The sequence below is a fragment of the Octopus sinensis genome, unplaced genomic scaffold, assembly GCF_006345805.1.
Source record: "Octopus sinensis unplaced genomic scaffold, ASM634580v1 Contig17304, whole genome shotgun sequence".
NCBI lineage: Eukaryota > Metazoa > Mollusca > Cephalopoda > Octopoda > Octopodidae > Octopus > Octopus sinensis.
The window spans coordinates 1,041-21,409 of record NW_021834956.1 but is presented as its reverse complement, the minus strand read 5'-3'; the positions used below and the strand labels follow the sequence as shown (position 1 = coordinate 21,409).

The window sequence follows — 20,369 nt, the reverse complement described above, 5'->3', positions numbered from 1 at the left end:
TAACCTTAGGCTACCTCAAGCCGTAATCCCATCTCTTCCCATCTTTCCGCCATTGGCGGTCTTTTTCCTCTTCTTCTCTTATGCTAAAACTTGAAAATCGCCATTACCATTACGATTCTACAATTTAAATTCCCAATTCAACTTACTTTCTTCTTCAATTTCAACTCCCGATCGATGCCCGCAGCAAGTTCTTAATAATTTATATTACTATTTTTATTCGTTGTTACTACGTTTATTCATACATTGTTACGAAAATTTAACCTTTTAGGCTACTTTCAAGCCTTCGCCATAACTTGATTTATCTTTCCTGTCTCTCTCTCTACAAAATTTAACCTTAGGCTACCTCCAGCCGTAATCCCATCTCTTCCCATCTTTCCGCCATTGGCGGTCTTTTTCCTCCTCTTCTTCTTCTTATGCTAAAACTTGAAAATCGCCATTACCATTACGATTCTACAATTTAAATTCCCAATTCAACTTACTTTCTTCTTCAATTTCAACTCCCGATCGATGCCCGCAGCAAGTTTCTAAAAATTTATCTTACTATTTTTATTCGTTGTTACTACGTTTATTCATACATTGTTACGAAAATTTAACCTTTTAGGCTACTTTCAAGCCTTCGCCATAACTTGATTTATCTTTCCTATCTCTTCTCTACAAAATTTAACCTTAGGCTACCTCAAGCCGTAATCCCATCTCTTCCCATCTTTCCGCCATTGGCGGTCTTTTTCCTCTTCTTCTTCTTATGCTAAAACTTGAAAATCGCCATTACCATTACGATTCTACAATTTAAATTCCCAATTCAACTTACTTTCTTCTTCAATTTCAACTCCGATCGATGCCCGCAGCAAGTTCTTAAAAATTATATTACTATTTTTATTCGTTGTTACTACGTTTATTCATACATTGTTACGAAAATTTAACCTTTTAGGCTACTTTCAAGCCTTCGCCATAACTTGATTTATCTTTCCTATCTCTCTCTCTACAAAATTTAACCTTAGGCTACCTCAAGCCGTAATCCCATCTCTTCCCATCTTTCAGCCATTGGCGGTCTTTTTCCTCCTCTTCTTCTTCTTATGCTAAAACTTGAAAATCGCCATTACCATTACGATTCTACAATTTAAATTCCCAATTCAACTTACTTTCTTCTTCAATTTCAACTCGATCGATGCCCGCAGCAAGTTTTTAAAAATTTATCTTACTATTTTTATTCGTTGTTACTACGTTTATTCATACATTGTTACGAAAATTTAACCTTTTAGGCTACTTTCAAGCCTTCGCCATAACTTGATTTATCTTTCTATCTCTCTCTCTACAAAATTTAACCTTAGGCTACCTCCAGCCGTAATCCCATCTCTTCCCATCTTTCAGCCATTGGCGGGTTTTTCCTCTTCTTCTTTTTGCTAAAACTTGAAAATCGCCATTACCATTACGATTCTACAATTTAAATTCCCAATTCACTTACTTTCTTCTTCAATTTCAACTCTCGATCGATGCCCGCAGCAAGTTTTTAAAAATTTATCTTACTATTTTTATTCGTTGTTACTACGTTTATTCATACATTGTTACGAAAATTTAACCTTTTAGGCTACTTTCAAGCCTTCGCCATAACTTGATTTATCTTTCCTATCTCTCTCTCTACAAAATTTAACCTTAGGCTACCTCAAGCCGTAATCCCATCTCTTCCCATCTTTCCGCCATTGGCGGTCTTTTTCCTCCTCTTCTTCTTCTTATGCTAAAACTTGAAAATCGCCATTACCATTACGATTCTACAATTTAAATTCCCAATTCAACTTACTTTCTTCTTCAATTTCAACTCCTGGTCGATGCCCGCAGCAAGTTCTTAAAAATTTATCTTACTATTTTTATTCGTTGTTACTACGTTTATTCATACATTGTTACGAAAATTTAACCTTTTAGGCTACTTTCAAGCCTTCGCCATAACTTGATTTATCTTTCCTATCTCTCTCTCTACAAAATTTAACCTTAGGCTACCTCAAGCCGTAATCCCATCTCTTCCCATCTTTCAGCCATTGGCGGTCTTTTTCCTCCTCTTCTTCTTATGCTAAAACTTGAAAATCGCCATTACCATTACGATTCTACAATTTAAATTCCCAATTCAACTTACTTTCTTCTTCAATTTCAACTCCCGATCGATGCCCGCAGCAAGTTCTTAAAAATTTATCTTACTATTTTTATTCGTTGTTACTACGTTTATTCATACATTGTTACGAAAATTTAACCTTTTAGGCTACTTTCAAGCCTTCGCCATAACTTGATTTATCTTTCCTATCTCTCTCTCTACAAAATTTAACCTTAGGCTACCTCAAGCCGTAATCCCATCTCTTCCCATCTTTCAGCCATTGGCGGTCTTTTCCTCCTCTTCTTCTTCTTATGCTAAAACTTGAAAATCGCCATTACCATTACGATTCTACAATTTAAATTCCCAATTCAACTTACTTTCTTCTTCAATTTCAACTCCGATCGATGCCCGCAGCAAGTTCTTAAAAATTTATCTTACTATTTTTATTCGTTGTTACTACGTTTATTCATACATTGTTACGAAAATTTAAACTTTTAGGCTACTTTCAAGCCTTCGCCATAACTTGATTTATCTTTCCTATCTCTCTCTCTACAAAATTTAACCTTAGGCTACCTCAAGCCGTAATCCCATCTCTTCCCATCTTTCCGCCATTGGCGGTCTTTTTCCTCCTCTTCTTCTTCTTATGCTAAAACTTGAAAATCGCCATTACCATTACGATTCTACAATTAAATTCCCAATTCAACTTACTTTCTTCTTCAATTTCAACTCCCGATCGATGCCCGCAGCAAGTTCTTAAAAATTTATCTTACTATTTTATTCGTTGTTACTACGTTTATTCATACATTGTTACGAAAATTTAAACTTTTAGGCTACTTTCAAGCCTTCGCCATAACTTGATTTATCTTTCCTATCTCTCTCTCTACAAAATTTAACCTTAGGCTACCTCAAGCCGTAATCCCATCTCTTCCCATCTTTCCGCCATTGGCGGTCTTTTTCCTCCTCTTCTTCTTCTTATGCTAAAACTTGAAAATCGCCATTACCATTACGATTCTACAATTTAAATTCCCAATTCAACTTACTTTCTTCTTCAATTTCAACTCCCGATCGATGCCCGCAGCAAGTTTTTAAAAATTTATCTTACTATTTTTATTCGTTGTTACTACGTTTATTCATACATTGTTACGAAAATTTAACTTTTAGGCTACTTTCAAGCCTTCGCCATAACTTGATTTATCTTTCCTATCTCTCTCTCTACAAAATTTAACCTTAGGCTACCTCAAGCCGTAATCCCATCTCTTCCCATCTTTCCGCCATTGGCGGTCTTTTTCCTCCTCTTCTTCTTCTTATGCTAAAACTTGAAAATCGCCATTACCATTACGATTCTACAATTTAAATTCCCAATTCAACTTACTTTCTTCTTCAATTTCAACTCCCGATCGATGCCCGCAGCAAGTTTTTAAAAATTTATCTTACTATTTTTATTCGTTGTTACTACGTTTATTCATACATTGTTACGAAAATTTAACCTTTTAGGCTACTTTCAAGCCTTCGCCATAACTTGATTTATCTTTCCTATCTCTCTCTCTACAAAATTTACCTTAGGCTACCTCAAGCCGTAATCCCATCTCTTCCCATCTTTCCGCCATTGGCGATGCGCCCGCCCCCACCCCCACCACCAATACCGATGAACATGTTCTCACCCCCACCACCAATACCGGTGATTACTGTTCTCACCGCCACCACCACCAATCGGTGGAACACTGTTCTCACCCCACCACCAATACCAGTATACCCTGTTCTCACCATCTACACCGGATACGCCTTACTCATCTACAACGGGTACGCCCTACTCCCTCCTCCTCCCCCCACTACCCCTTCTCCTCATATGCTTTCACTGTGAAAAGACAAGCTGCTAGCGCCATAGCTCATCAACTGCCCACCGATTTACGCTTCCTCCTCCTGACACTGCCTCATTCCGACCATCCCCTTTAGTACTCCCGCCTCGTAATATCCTACGTTTTTATTTTTAGGAACCTACACCAACCCTTCCTGCCATCGTTCCTCCTTACCCCAACCTTCCCCACTGGTTGCTCTCCTATATTACCCGCCTCAACTGGACCCCCCCCCTCCCCAACTCAACTCTAGAATATCTGTATTTCTTTCCTCTACCTAATTACGTTACTCAGTGACGATAAATGCTGTGACTACAAAGACCCGGGCTGCTTTCTGCAGCAATTCCACATACCCCCTACCCATTCTAAGTACCCCGGATCCCCAAAGTACCCTGGATCCCCAAAGTACCCGATCCCCAAAGTACCCCAGACCTCGTTGCCCCCGTGCCGCTGACACGTTAAAATGCTCGAACCGATCGTGACGATGCCGGACCCTCCGGCCCCTGTGCAGGTGGCACGTAAAAAGCACCCAATCCACTCACGGAGTGGTTGGCGTTAGGAAGGGCATCCAGCCGTAGAAACTCTGCCAGATTCAGACTGGAGCCTGGTGCGGCCCCTGGCTTCCCAGACCCGGTCAAACCGTCCAACCCGTGCTAGCGCGGGAAAGCGGACGTTAAACGATGATGATGATGATGATGATGATGATATATATTATATATATATTATATATATATATATGTATATATATACATATATGTATAATATTATGATATATAATATAAAATATATACACACACACACACATATATATATATGTATATATATATATATATATATATATATATATATATTATATATATATATAATATATATAAAAACGGCGGTGCATCACCATGGCCGCAGCTCTGAGCTGAAACTTATATATATATATACAAATCATGCAAAGGCATTCACATCTATCCATCACTATTGTTAACCGTTGCAGAATTCAAGCAACTCCCTGCTACCCGCATAAATAAAGGACACTAGATATGTGGGACTATTTCTTCAATCAGTTGATGATTATCTGTGTATTGTAGTAATGTCTACTTTGGTGTGAGAAACCAGTGACCTCTCCACCAACTGGAATTTTCCATCCGACAAACAGTTTGAACAGTTTATCAACTATAATGTGTTGGTGCACAAACTCAATCGTGACACCAGTTCGTTCTTCTCTTTCGTCACATTCATCATCAAAACATTTTTTTATTAATTCATCATCATCACGTTTTTCTATGCTGGCAGACGTTGCACTCTTTGACATGAACTGGCCAGCTGAGGAGCTATCAGGGCTCCATGTCTGTTTCCGTGTGCTTTCTATGACTCAGTCCTTTGTCATCTGCTCTGTGCGGCCCAATGTCTAATGGTCTTTTCACCACTAATCACACGTCTTCCTGGGTCCACCCCTTCCGCACTTTCCTTCCACAATTAAAGATCTGCACTTCTTGATGCAGCTGTCTTCATCCATATGCATTACATAATAATACCATCGCAGTCTTCTCTCTCGCACACAACATCCGATGCCTTATATATCCAGCTTTTCTTTCAAATCCACTTAATTAAGGAAACATTATTGATCTGTTTAGATATGTCTGTGTGTTTTTAATTTAGTTGTTATGCTTGAGGGCCTTGTTATGTTGTTGGTATTATCTTTTCTGGTATAACTTACAATATTTGGGTTGTTATATTTATATATACAATACTCTTCCGTAAGTATTTCTCTTGCTATGGCCATTTGGCTCTATCAAGCCAGTTGTAGAGATAGGTTCTTGTTGGTTTGTTGTCTTTCATTATTGAGACATTTCTGTCCTTATACGTTGTATATTTGACTTGATGTTATAATAACTTTATATTGTGTTTTTATTGAATAGTTTGTGACATTTGTGATTGGCAAGTAAATATTTACTCATTAAATATCATTGTTAAGCAATAACGTTGACCACTAATGTGTGTTTTGTTCAATATAATGATCATAATTTTTGTCTTAATGTAGAACGTAAAGTAAAAACAAATGATAATGAAAAGTGGACTCAACTAAGAGATGATGTAAGAAATCAACTCTGTGAATAGTTTAATCACTGGGGAAACAAACTATGTGTAAATGTAGTTGAACTGTTGTTTAATTTGGGGCATCTTTAGTATATGTTTGTGTAATCTTTAACTCATCATTTTATATTTCATCATTTGTAGTCTGCGTAGAGCTGAAACTGGGAAACGACGAGAAAAGGTGCTCTGGTGTGGTAGTTGCCAGCTACCTAGCCCACCACGGGGCCAACTTTTACTGTAAAAACAAAATTGGCAGAACACCATTGGACCTAATAAAAAAGGAAAATTTAAAAAAGACGTTAAATATGTTATTCCGACCAACGCAGTAAGTATTCACTGGCAATGACAAGATAAACCATTACATTTTCTGTTTTGTATATAACCGTGTTTATATGTTTATATTGTTTTCATTCTACTGATACATTATACTGTCTTAGTGGCTTAAGGAAAGGTTAGACAACAGCAGTAAGAAGAACAATAAAAAATATGCAGTTGTTAAGCTAATTAAAGAAAGAACACTATTTTGATTACATTCAAATGATTGGTTGCGTTGACTGTTATACCTCTCCTAAAATCCCAACCCACCTCTCTCAGTTCCCTATTTTAAAGATTTGGGACCAATGAGAAAATGTAGAAGTAAATAGTGAAGTGATGGAATTTATCTCTCTACCAACAGATTATTCCTCTGTCTTCTCTGTCCCAGCCAGCCATGTCCATGTGAGCTATCCTGAGAAAATCGCCTACAAACACATACAATTAGTGTACATACATGAATAATACATATATATGTATTTACATGCATACATAGATACATACATGTATATATATATATATATATACATATATATATATATATATATATATATATATATATATATATACATAATATTATATATATACATATATATATATATATATATATATATATATATATATATATATAATATATACATACATATTCGTCTGTCAAAATCTTTATTTAATTTCTAATGAACATAAATGGGATATACCAATACTATATTCACTTACATATGCATAAACTAAGAATATGCAAAAGAAACTAATAAATTATAGTAACTAATGAATTTATATACATCATAAATATTTAGGGTGAAAAAAGTATTCGTACAGAATAAATGTATGATTTTCTATGCCACAAAATACTGTTAAAATTTTTTTTACTAGAAATTCTTGTTTATTCCAATAATCTTATCAGTTTTCATTTTTGAGTGTCAAAACACTAGCTTCTTCATTCAGCACTGAGACAACATAAAGTAATATCGCAATAATGGCGAAAGTAAAGAACTCACAAATTCAGTGAAAAACTTAATTATTGAACTGTAGAAAGTAGGTAAAAGTTACAGGAAAATATCAGAGACACTTTGTATTCCGCTTACTACCATATCTTCATTATTCAAAGATATAAGGAATCGGGAACTGTTGAAAACAGAATAAGATCCGGAGCACCACGCAAGATTTCCCCAAGATCTTTAAGAAAAATGAAGAGAAGAATCGGAAAAAAACGCAATAATCACCAGAAAGGAGTTTTCATAGGAATGAACTGAAGTTACGCTCTCCTAGAAAAACTCCTCTGTTGACTAAAAGGCATAGAGATGCCCGTTTAAAATTTGTTATGAACATAAAGATAAATCTGATACATTCTGGGAAAATGTTCTATGGACAGACGAGACGAAAATTGAATTGTTTGGACGAAATTCGCTTACCCATGTTTGGAGTAAAAACACAACCTACCGTAAAGATTGGAGGGTGTGGGGGGTTTCTCTGCAAATGGTACTGGCAATTTACATGTGATAGATGGTAGAATGAATGCAGAGATGTACCAAAATATTTTGAACAATAATTTATGGGACTCTGTGAAAAGCTCCAGCTTTGTGAAGGGTGGGTTTTACAATAGGGTAACGGCCCTAAGCACACGGTGAAGTCTACCAAATATGGATTGTCAATCACAATATAAAATTATTGTAATGGCCAAGCCTGTCACCTGACTTGAACCCCATTGGAAATTTGTGGCGTTATTTGAAAACTGAAATTCAAGAGCCCCAACATGCATTACAGATTTGAAGAAAATTTGTCAAGAAGAATAGGAAAAAAATCCTAAAGAAACATGCGAGTCATTGGTGAAGAACTACAAGAAGATATTGGTTGAAGTGGAACTGAATAATGGTTATGCTACGAAGTATTAAATCAGAATTATCAGTTCTTTATATTCTGTACGAATACTTTTTCACCCCTAAATATTTATAATTGTATATAAATTCCTTAGTTACTATAATTTATTAGTTTCTTTTGCATATTCGTTAGTTTATGCATGTGTATGCAAATATATAATAGTGGTATATCCCATTTATGTTCATTAGAAATTAAATAAAGAAAGAATTTGACATTACGAATATTTATTTCCACCCGTGTGTATATATATATATATATATATATAATATATATAACATATACGCACACACACACAAACACACACACACACATATACATATATATACATATATATATATATAAATAATATATATATATATATATATATAATATATATATATATATATATATATATATATATATAGGGAGAGTTTACGAAAAAAACAAAAGAAGATGACAGGTGGTATTGAAGGAATGGAAAAAGTCTTTTACGTTTCGAGCCTTCGCTCTTCTACAGAAAGGACACGGGACGAAAAAAAAAAAACAAGGATAGAAACAAGGAGAGAAAAAAATGTGTGTAGCGGCTAACAATCTATCATGGCGACTGACTCGGACACAACCACACCACACACATATATATATATATATATATATAAGTGAATTATATTTCTGGAATATATGTTGTTCACTTTGTCGTAAATCAGTTTTTGTGATGTATCAATGTCATGACATATACTTATAATATTTGTGTCCATTTATATATATAATGTGTGTATGTGGTGTGTCTGTGTCTGTGGTCTGTGTCTGGTGTGTCTGTGTCTGTGTCTGGTCTCTGTTCTGCATTATATATACTCACAAATTCCCATATGTAAATGTTTAATTGTGGTGTCGCATAATATTCTCTACTGTAAATTAGAGTGTCTCTGTGGTGTCTCTGTGTAACGAAATGTAACTTGCTATTTATTCCACAGCCATGGTGGAGGAAGACGCATGGATCAGGCACTGAAGGGACCAATCAGGTAGTTGAACTATTTCTCACAGTCTTTCAGTCATTGAATAACAATGTACCTTGTAATGACCTGAGATCAATCTGAAGTTTGTGGTGCAGTGATGGCAGATGGAAACATGACATTTACTGCATTCAACTCATCACTTTTGAAAATAATTCCCTGGTTATGTACACACATATCGTATATAAATCTAAAGTCATTACTCTAATTTAGAACAATGACCTGTTTTGTGGCATGGATCAGCCATACATGAAGCTGTAGGAATTGTGTCCTATCTGTCCATCCATAAAATTCAAAGTCAAATGTCTAAGTATAGACGACTTCTAAAACAGATTAGATACAATCAAGTGTTATATGTATGCATGTATGTATGCATGTATGTACGTACGTATGTACGTATGTATGTATGTATATATACACACACACACACACACACACATATATATATATACATATATATACATACGTTCATACATATATTCATACATACATATATATCACCTTGACCGACCAGTCCGTTAGGCGTCCATTTGACACCGCTGGTCACAGAACGCTGTCCACTCCTCTCTGGATCGCGCCTTCCTCATCCACGTGATCCCAATCGTCCTCCTGAAATCGTTACTCCACCGTCGTGGAGGCCTTCCGGGTAGTCGTTTCCGCTCACGCGGGTACCACTCGACTTCTGCGCGTGTCCACAGATTATCGGTGAGCCGGGCGATGTGTCCAGCCCATCTAAACATATGCATGTATGTTGTATGTACGTATGTATGTATGTATTTATGTATGTATGTATGTATGTATGTATGTATGTATGTATGTATGTATCTATGTATGTGTGTATGTATATATGTGAATTATATTTCTGGAATATATGTTGTTCACTTTGCGTAAATCAGTTTTTGTGATGTATCAATGTCATGACATATATTTATTAATATTTGTGTCCATTTATATATATATATATATATGTGTGTATGTGTGTGTGTGTGTATCTGTGTCTGTGTTTGTGTGTCTGTGTCTGTGTGTCTGTGTCTGCATTTATATACTCACAAATTCGCCCATATGTAATTGTTTAATTGTGGTGTCGCATAATATTCTCTACTGTAAATATGCACACAATGTAATATTTGTTATAAATGAATGTTATTAATGGGATGTGTTCATGTTTTTGTTCCTCAGATGTGTGTTTTGTGAAGACGAAGTGGCCACAGAGACGTTCTTTCCATGTAAACATCTTTCGCTGTGTAAGAAATGCTGTCCCCAAAAGATACCTAAACGATGCCATATGTGTAGACAGAATATAACGAGCAAAAATAGTTTGGGTAAGAATACTGTATGATCTGTCTGTTTGTCTCATGGGCTTTATGGTGTGGAATATTGTATTTCATATTGTTGTGTAGATCCAGTTCTGCCTTAATCAAGCACACTTTTGATAAAAGATGTTCCAGGTGTCTTTTCTCTGTCATATTATGTCTCTCACTACTCCCACTAAACATTGTTCTTGTCCAATTAGAAGACTTGTCACACTTCAAGATGGTTACTTTCTGCAACATAAAAATAATAAAGAATACTGAATTATAAATGGTGACTAAATACCAATAAATCACCAAGATTCTATCAGTAAATACCGACATCTTGTGTGTGATTAGAGTGATTAATGATTTATCAATATCTCCGGAAGCCGATAATTAAAAACAACTGCATTTATATGAATATCAGAGTGAGCCTTTATAAAATAGGAGACTCAATAAGAAAATCTCAACTGAGGGTTTAGGAACCAACATTAGAGAGGGGACATCAAAAGGGTGGGAAACTTTGATTGATGTATAGATTAGTATTCCCGAGTATCAGTTCTTCTGAACCGTTTCAAATATTTTCACAGCAGTAATGTGTGGACGACAAGTTTTATGTCGTTAATGAGGTTTTGTGTGAATGTAGTGTGTTAATTTAGGACACGAGATATCACTTCCTGTTAGACCTGATGTCACTTTCTGTTCGACCTGCTTTATTCAGGAGGATGAATGACATTGAAATATCTTCAGATATTTCCCCACATCTGATTACATTCTGGAGAACTGTGATGTGGGTAATTAAAATTAAAGAGAGCAAGTGTATATATATATATACATATATATCTATCTATATATATATATATAGAGAGAGAGATAGATAGATATATTGTTGTATTTGGGAATGGTCATTTTGCCAGTTTAGCCAATAAAAACACACGCACTATATATTTGGTGTTACTTTGCTTCAGTCTTATTTATTTTTTATATTAATCTTAATCTTATTTCGGCCAAAAGCAAAAACAAATTACACGTACGTATATAAACAGGAGATACAAATATTACAGGCACTTCAACCCCCCCCCACGCACACTAACTAAACATAGACACACATAGAGGTATACGCATGCACAAATGAGGACACGTACAATAGGAATACAAAATACAAAAGGGCTGATGGTTAGTAAGGAGAGACACACAAATAAGAAAGAAGAAAGCAAAGGACCACTGATGAGGTCACAGGAGTGTGATGAAAGAACTCTTGCCGAAATAAGATTAAAGTAAAAAATAAATAATGCTGAAGCAAAGTAACACCAAATATATAGTGCGTGTGTTTTTATTGGCTAAACTGGCAAAATGACCATTCCTAAACACAACAATATCTGTTTCAACACACCATTTCACATCAAAAATCTTGCAAAACAAATAGATAGATATAGATATATATCCGTCTGGAAGTGGTATGTCGTGTTTGAGGCTAGGACTTCGATGCTCAACTTGGTTGACACTGGATTTAAGCAGAAGATGAGACGAATGTTGATTAGAGATGTCTTGTCATAGATCTGGCACAAATATAAGAAAACCCAAACGAAGCTAAGAGAAAATCGCTTATTAGGGGATAATTAAATGAGATAATTTCAGAATTGTTAGAATTGTTGGATGACTTAAGAGACAGAGAAGGGTTGTTAAGTGTAGTCTATTCTGTTGTGGACTCAAATAGTGAACCATTACTTGGCCCCACTGTAGAAAGCATACAAATGTTCTCCAAAAGCATGTTGTCATCAGTGATGACACGAATGTCTCACAATAATAAAATATCGATTATTAGAAAGGATAAAGAAATTTTACTAAAACCACTTTGAAATGTATTTTTCAGTTGGTCCAAATTCGTCAAAGATGGAAGTCCAGATGGTGGCAGGACCAGTTGGTGAGTATGAAATAACTGTACCTAATTATGTTATCCCATAAGAGGCATAGGGTTGGTTTCCCGGTTTCTCTAGCGTATACATTCCTCCCTGAACAGGACACTAGTTCGCTGTAAAATTACTTATTTTTGCCAGCTGAGTGAATGGAAGTGTTTTGCTCAAGAACGCAACGTATTGCCTGGTGAAGGAATCGAAACCCCAATCTTACAATCATGAGTCAAATACCCTAACCATTAAGCCCTGCGCCTCCACTTGCTATGACCAATTCGTTGCCATAAAACACAAGCAATGGAAAAATTTATAGAAATCAATGTACCTAACTGATTCCTATAAATTCTCCACTCCCTGAGCTGTTTTGTTTGTCAGAAGGACTGAGAACAGGGCCCATCTCTAATCTCCATTTGAAATGTTAGCTGCAAAAGGAGTCGATGAAATATATCGCTGAAATTTCATAAAATCTTTGTTGCCATGGATGGAAAAATGGATAAATTAGAAAACACAATAGAGTTAATATTGTCTTTTGGAACCAAGAACTAAGATATGTTGTTGTTTAGGGGTAAACAGGTGAACAGAAACTAGAAAAATGTGGACCAAAATCATAATGGTTACCAATTGACCATTGCTGATAGGAATGTCTCTCAATAATGTAAAAAATTGCGTTTTTTGAAAGTTTAACTGTAAAGTAATTCTATTAAAGAGTGTCTGTGTGGTAAGTAGCTTGCTTACCGACCACATGGTTCTGGGTTCATTCCCACTGCGTGACACCTTGGACAAATGTCTTCTACTATAGCCTCGGGCCGAGCAAGGCCTTGTGAGTGGATTTGGTAGACGGAAACAGAAAGAAGCCCATCGCATATATGTATATATATGTATGTGTGTATATATATATATATATATATATATATATATATATATATGTATGTGTTTAAGTTTGTGTGTCTGTGTTTGTTCCCCCAACATCACTTGACAACCGATGCTGGTTTGTTTACGTCCCCGTAACTTATTTGTTCGAGAAAAGAGACCAATAGAATAAGTACCAGGCTTACAAAGAATAAGTCCTGGGATCGATATGCTCGACTAAAGTCGGTGTTCCAGCATGGCCACAGTCAACTGACTGAAACAAATAAAAGATTAAAGAGTAAAAGAGAGAAGACAGGAATCCCTGAATGTGTGGAACTTGCATTTTGAATCTGGGATGCGATACAAGATACAAAGAAGAACAAAAGCGATTTGAATGTTGTATGGCTTGATCAGGTTAATGCTTATCGTTCTGTACTACACGAATTGTTGCTGAAAACAACGGACGTCTTTTATATACGAGAAAAGATTAAGAATCTAATGAAGAGTTGCTGTAATAATTTCAAAATGCGCTTCAGGACAGAATATTTCACAACAGACTCGCATCGTCGTGAGACTGGAATTGCCGTGGGTTGCACAATATCAGTCATTTTGTTTGTACTTGTTATGGAAATGTTTATTAGATCAGCAGATTGATCAGAAGAAATAACTCGAGTGAAGTCCCCTAAGACGACATTAATGAATGACATAACAACACAAACAACAGAGCAAAAGGATATGCAAATAGTTCTGAATAGACTGTATTAATTAATTAGTTGGTCAAGAATAGGGTTGAAGGCAAATAAATGTTGCCGTCATTGGGCAAAGCTCAGCAGAAATAAGTGAAATTCAAAGTAGCAGAAGAAAGCATGTCAAAGGTTAAAGAGAAACTGTTTAGGGTGATGGTACACTACCTCATTGTCCCACAAGAGTAGAGGCATCGAGATAATAGCACAAAAAGAAGACATCTTATAAGCAATAGATAAGCCAAAACTTTTGGGGAATAAAGGGTTTTAAAGAACTTCTTTATTAAGGAGTCTTAAAATATTTCCTGAATCAGATGATGTTCTTGTGAACTGGGATGTGCGGAGTTACGATTCAAGATTACCAACATCAACCCTTAACAAAGATGTCAGGTGTATGTTTATCCTACATGAATTTGTCTGCCGTGTATTTGTGATTAGGTCTTTGGAAAACACCTTGTTTGACATTAGAATTAAGCAGAAGATGAGAAAAATGTGTGTCACAGGTTTGGTACAGATATAAGAAGGGAAATAGAGAACTGTGAGAAAAATAGTCTTATCAAATGATAATTAAATGTGATAAATGCAACATTGATAGATTATGTAGGATGTCTTGATAGAGAGACGAAGTTTAAGAAGTTTAATCTATTTTGTTGTGGACCAAAATATTGAGCTATTACATAGATTAAAAAGGTTGACCAAAATCATAGTGGTCACCAGTTGACCATTGATGATAAGCTTGCCTCAAGAATAAAGATTAAGAAATTTAGTATAAATTATAAAATTTGGAAATATTTATTTCAGGGAGTCCAGAGCTGAAGGAGAAGGATCTTCTGAGAGTGGCTAAGAGGTTAGGAAGAGATTGGTGGCAAGTAGGTGAGTATAAAATTACACTACCTAATTGATTTCTATAAATTTTACATTCACCTGAGCTATTTCATTTGTCAGGATGAAAGAGAACAGGTTACATTCCTAATTTCCAGTGGAATGGTTAGCTGCAAAATAAATTCTATTAATAATATTACTGGTATTTCATAAAGTATCCACTGAGGTTGGTAATTGTGGATACACAAGAAAATACAAGTAGCATTTAATATTGGAAGAAATAAGAAAAATATGTTAAGGGTAAACAGCTGAGTTAATGACAACGTTTTTGGTTCGTCTTTACTCCATCAAAAGACCATGAGTTAGGGTCTTCTTGAAGCCATTAGGGATTGGGTTATTGTGTTTGAAAGTGATAATTGCAATTATTACACACATGTGAGTGAGAACACTTTGAGATATTTTTGGTATCTAACATATGTCAGATACTACGAGCGCTGCTTCTGATTGGTCAATCCATGGTGATGACCCGAGGTAACGGTGACAGCGCTGCTTCTGATTGGTCAATTCATGGTGATGACCCGAGGTCCCGGTGACGGCACTACTTTTGTCATTCATAAGTAACAACTAAACGTGAAGAATTTAGTTATTGGGTTAATAAAATGTGGTCGTTTATTCGTGTGTAATAAATAAAATACCAAACTCATTCCCTATGGATACAGTATTTATTACAACGAGTGGCTTGTAAACGTATCTAACTTTCGCTCGTTAGATACGTTTACAGCCACTCGTTGTAATAAATACGGTATCCATAGGGAATTAGTTTGGTATTCTCTCTTTTATATTGCCATATTGAAATGACTTTACCACATTACATATGTTTGTAAATGCTTCAGTAAAAACAGACTTAGTATAGGGGTGACACAGCCAAATCATATCATATTCCCCACATCCAAAAAGAGAGAATGACTCTAAGGAAATTTGCCAGAAAATGAATATTCACAAGTGAAGCCAGACCATGGCTGGTTTCTCTCTCTCACTGAGACATAAGAATAACTGAATGGGTTCAGGAGAATTGATTGAATCTGGAGTAGATTCAAAAAGGATTGGATTTGACTGAGAATAATCGACTGTTGGTCTATCATTATTCATTTGATTTTCAGTGTCATTTTGGGAACTTTGCAAGGTGATTGATTTCACAGAGAGACATTACTTTCATGACCCTTTGAGTATCAGATCTGAAATCTGCCAGATTAAGACAGATATAAGGGATTCTTCTAAAGGGTCTCTGGAGTAATGTTACCCAATAGGATGTATAGTTCAGAGATCTGGGAGTCTCTCCAGGTTGAGCCACTTCTTCACATCTCTGGTACCTAGGACATGTGATCAGAATGTCGCAGGAATGAATTACAAGACAGGTTCTCAAAGTCAAACCAATGGAGTAGGAGACCCAGGGGTAGACCAAGCACTAAATAGTTGGATGATATCCATAGACTTAGTTGTTGATGCTTGGGAATCCAACCAAAATATATAATGATGGTTACATCTGATAGGCCCCAATGGAAGAAATGCCAGGGGTCTCTATCCCTACAACTCTCCCAGAAATATTGAGCAGAGGAAATGAATGGATCAAATGGTTTGCCTGTTGGTACCCTATGTTGATTCTTTAGGTTCTCATGCACTTTTGCCTTCACAAACACATCTGCCATCGGTTTACCTTAAAAGATTCTCAAGTGTAAACTTCAATTAATGTTTTTTTTTAAATCTCCATTAATTTAACCACTTTGTTATTTTTCTCATCATCCCTAGAAATAGAAAACAATGTCTTATAATTTTCTTGTTTCTTAGCTATTTTTTTATATTTCTCTCTTGAAATAGTTTCTTTGTTATGTTTATAACAACACACATCTTTTATATTATTGTTAATATTGTTGATGTTGTTGCATTTATCTCTTATTGTTGTGTCTTTTGCAGCGATAGTTTTAGGAGTTGATACAACTAAACTGAAAATTGATGATGAGTCTATTGACGCTGTAAAACAAGGCTACCTGATGCTTTACGAATGGTTCAAAAATTGCGACCCAGAAACACGGACACACGCAACATTACGTGCAGCTCTTGAAGAAGCTGAATGTGTCGCTGCGATGGAATGTCTGTCATTAGACGCAAAGTGAATTTCTGTGTAACTGTTGTTGTTTAGCCTCAGATTAACCTTGACCAAACAGAGACTTATGATCAAACACATACCAGCCAAGACCATCATGCCTATTTCCAAAGAGAACCCACAACCACATTGTCCAATATGCCCTTCTGTACAGTGATATCGTGTGAATTTAGCTGCTAATTCTAGCAGGTATATCAACCACATAGTGATCCATTCACTGGTTTGGCTCCTTTCTTAAAATTCACATTTAAAATAAAGACAAACTTTGAAATGTTCATTATTGTTGTTGCTGTTGTTGTATATCTAATCCCCTCCCTAAACAACCCCATTGTTATATAGACAGCTTTAATATCTTCTGCTATATTGATAGCTATCTACCTTCATTTTTAGCTGAGAGTAGAATGCCTGGTATATATATATATATTGATGTCTTTTCCCTTTATATATCCTATAGAGATAGTATTTCTATATAATACATGATGTATCTAAGGATATATCTCACTTTGTCCTGTTGTGGTTTAAGACAGGCCTCTCCAAAGTGGTGGTGGTTGAATAAAAATTCAGGGGGTTTTGAGTGCAATATACAATATTCTAATTTTATATTCTTACTTTATGACCTTCGTTATTTACTAATTACTGAAATTTTCGTCAGTAAAAATAAAACTTCACTATTATACATATGAAAATAAATCAAAAAAATTATAATTAAACAATAGCTGTGCTGAAAAAGTCTGAGATAATAAAATAATGACACAACATTTGTTGTTTTAATTGCATGTGATTGTGGAAAAGCCACAGTGTCTCCCTCTTTTTAAATAACTTCAGATAAAGGAAGAGTACAATTCTTCCTTACAATATTTACCTTCATATTACTCCACTGTTATTTTAATTTGAAATTAGATTTCAAGTTCTTACAGCAGAGACCAAGATTAAATAAGTAACACACATGAGACCTTTATGTACATTATAAGATGTGACAGGAAGCTCTACCGAGCAGACTTTTGTGGAATTGGAAAGGAAGATTCATAAGTATTCTCCACTTTTTATTGGATTCTTTTGTGATAGAAGTGAACAAACCTGATTGTTTTCAAATTAAATAATCAAGATATTTAAATTAGATAAAAAGAAACTTTATTCAGAAATTGATAATTACTATTAAATCAAGACGAAATTTTACCGTTGAGTGTGTTAAATAATAAGGCACTAAAAGAGAATGACTCTCCCCAGACACAACACAATTATTTTGTATCAAACTTTGTACAAAATTCTTCTAAATAAATTGATAACATAAGTTTCTGATTTTTTGCTTGGATAACTGGGGGAGAAATTCTATTCACACATTATATGCCATGTAAATACACAACAAAATAATAAGGCTGTTCAAAGTTATTGGTTACTGTTTATATAGACCAGCTGGAGCAAATTTAGTTTAACATTTAATGCGAAAACAATAAACTCATTTATAAAAGTGTTTTCTATAAATTGAGAAAACGTAAGACTTTTAGTGACTTTATAAAACTAAAAAGAATATCTTCAAACTTTGCTGACCCCAGACAAATTCCTTTACTGACTGAGATCTTCATCTTGTTCTGGTCAATGACTGTCAAAGTAATTTTCATATTTTAAAAGCATCAAAATGAAAATATGTTGCCCAGAGAAGAGAGGTTGAATTTGTCAAATTATAAAAGCACAGAGAATAATGATGGACTGGACATTTTCTTTAGATTAATGATCAGAGGATCCCTAAACAGATGCTATATGCTAAACTTCTTTATGGAAAGAGCCCCCAGCAGAAACGAAGACTACGATTTAAGGACTGTATATATATATATATATATATATATGTATGTATATATATATATATATATATATATATATATATATATATTATATATATATATATATTATATACTAAGCAATTAAGGGTTTAGCAACGAATTGCCTCACCACACACCGAATTTAGAAATAGCAGTCAAAGAGTTATAGCTATTCTTTCTACTAAAAGGGGGATCTCAGTTGCTAAACCCTTAATTGCTTAGTATTACTTAAATTTTCCTCGAATGAGGCTTTTACATGCCGAAATCTACTTGGTTAATTAATAATTATTCCAAATTAATTAATTTCACCCTTTATTGTTACTGATTATATTATATAATATATAAACTGAGCGGATACTTACCAGGCTGAAAAATGTACTTTAATGAGGTCAATTGTTCGACTAATAATCCTGCAAGGCAGTAACCCAGCATGGCGCAATTTAATGACTGAAAAAATTAAAAAAAGAAGAAGCAATATACGAAAATTGTTATCGATGTCAACAACTTCTCCGTCCCGCTTTCACAATTCAGCGAAACAGAAATGAAAGCACACACAACACACACACACACCTATTGGCTGACCCACACACTCATAAAATTTCTTCAGAATGTCACGGTTTTAAGGTCAACATTTTTAAGCATAAATAGCTACGAGTGTGCGTCTTTGCATGTATCTATATGTGTGGGTGTTTGTGCGTGGTGTGAGCACAGTCCACCCATACCAAGGTGGTCGCATCGTCTCATTTGACCCAGCCACGAAATTTTTTTCTCCCTCGAGTGTTCCGGATCCCATTAATGAACTAATTTGCATACAACCAGTCAGAGCTCACCTTCAACTTGTTCTCAGGTTAATAAACGGAGTGTCTGTATGGGAAGTAGCTCGCTTACCAACCACATGGTTCCGGTTCAATCCCACTAACATGGCACCATGGGCAATGTCTTCTACCATAGCCTACGGACCAACCAAAGCTTGTCAGTGGATTTTGTACACGGAAACAGAAGAAAGCCCGTCGTATATATGAATATATAATATATAATATGTATGTATGTATGTATGTATGTATGTGTGTGTATGTTACTGTGTCTGTGTTTGTCCTCCCAACATAGTTTCACAACCGATGCTGGTGTTTTTACGTCCCCATTAACTTAGCGGTTCAGTATATGAGCCGATAGAATAAGTACTAGGTTTACAAATAATAGGTCCTCGGGTCGATCTACTGGACAAAAGCGGTGCTCCAGCATGGCACAGTCAACTGACTGAAACATGTAAAAGAGTAAAAGAGTATACAATATATATAGATTACATCTATATAATATATTATATATATTATAATATATATATATATATATATATATATATATTATATACTAAGCAATAAGGGTTTAGCAACGAATTGCCTCACCACACACCGAATTTAGAAATAGCAGTCAAAGAGTTATAGCTATTCTTCTACTAAAAGGGGATCTCAGTTGCTAAACCCTTAATTGCTTAGTATTACTTAAATTTTCCTCGAATGAGGCTTTTACATGCCGAAATCTACTTGGTGTAATTAATAATTATTCCAAATTAATTAA

The 20,369-nt window shown here is 35.2% G+C and overlaps 1 protein-coding gene across 2 annotated transcripts; it reads left to right on the top strand.

Moving 5' to 3' along the window:
- Positions 1-6,185: 6,185 nt before the first annotated feature.
- Positions 6,186-17,254, top strand: LOC115231070. Of its 2 annotated transcripts, XM_029801159.2 has the most exons (6): positions 6,186-6,343; positions 9,159-9,206; positions 10,377-10,519; positions 12,363-12,413; positions 14,796-14,867; positions 16,788-17,254. In XM_029801159.2, the coding sequence occupies exons 1-6, from the start codon at positions 6,324-6,326 to the stop codon at positions 16,985-16,987; spliced, it is 534 nt and encodes a 177-aa protein (XP_029657019.1). In that variant the 5' UTR covers positions 6,186-6,323; the 3' UTR covers positions 16,988-17,254. The 2 variants fall into 2 exon arrangements, with proteins under 2 accessions (XP_029657019.1, XP_029657020.1); XM_029801160.2 differs by lacking the exon at positions 9,159-9,206.
- Positions 17,255-20,369: the final 3,115 nt, after the last annotated feature.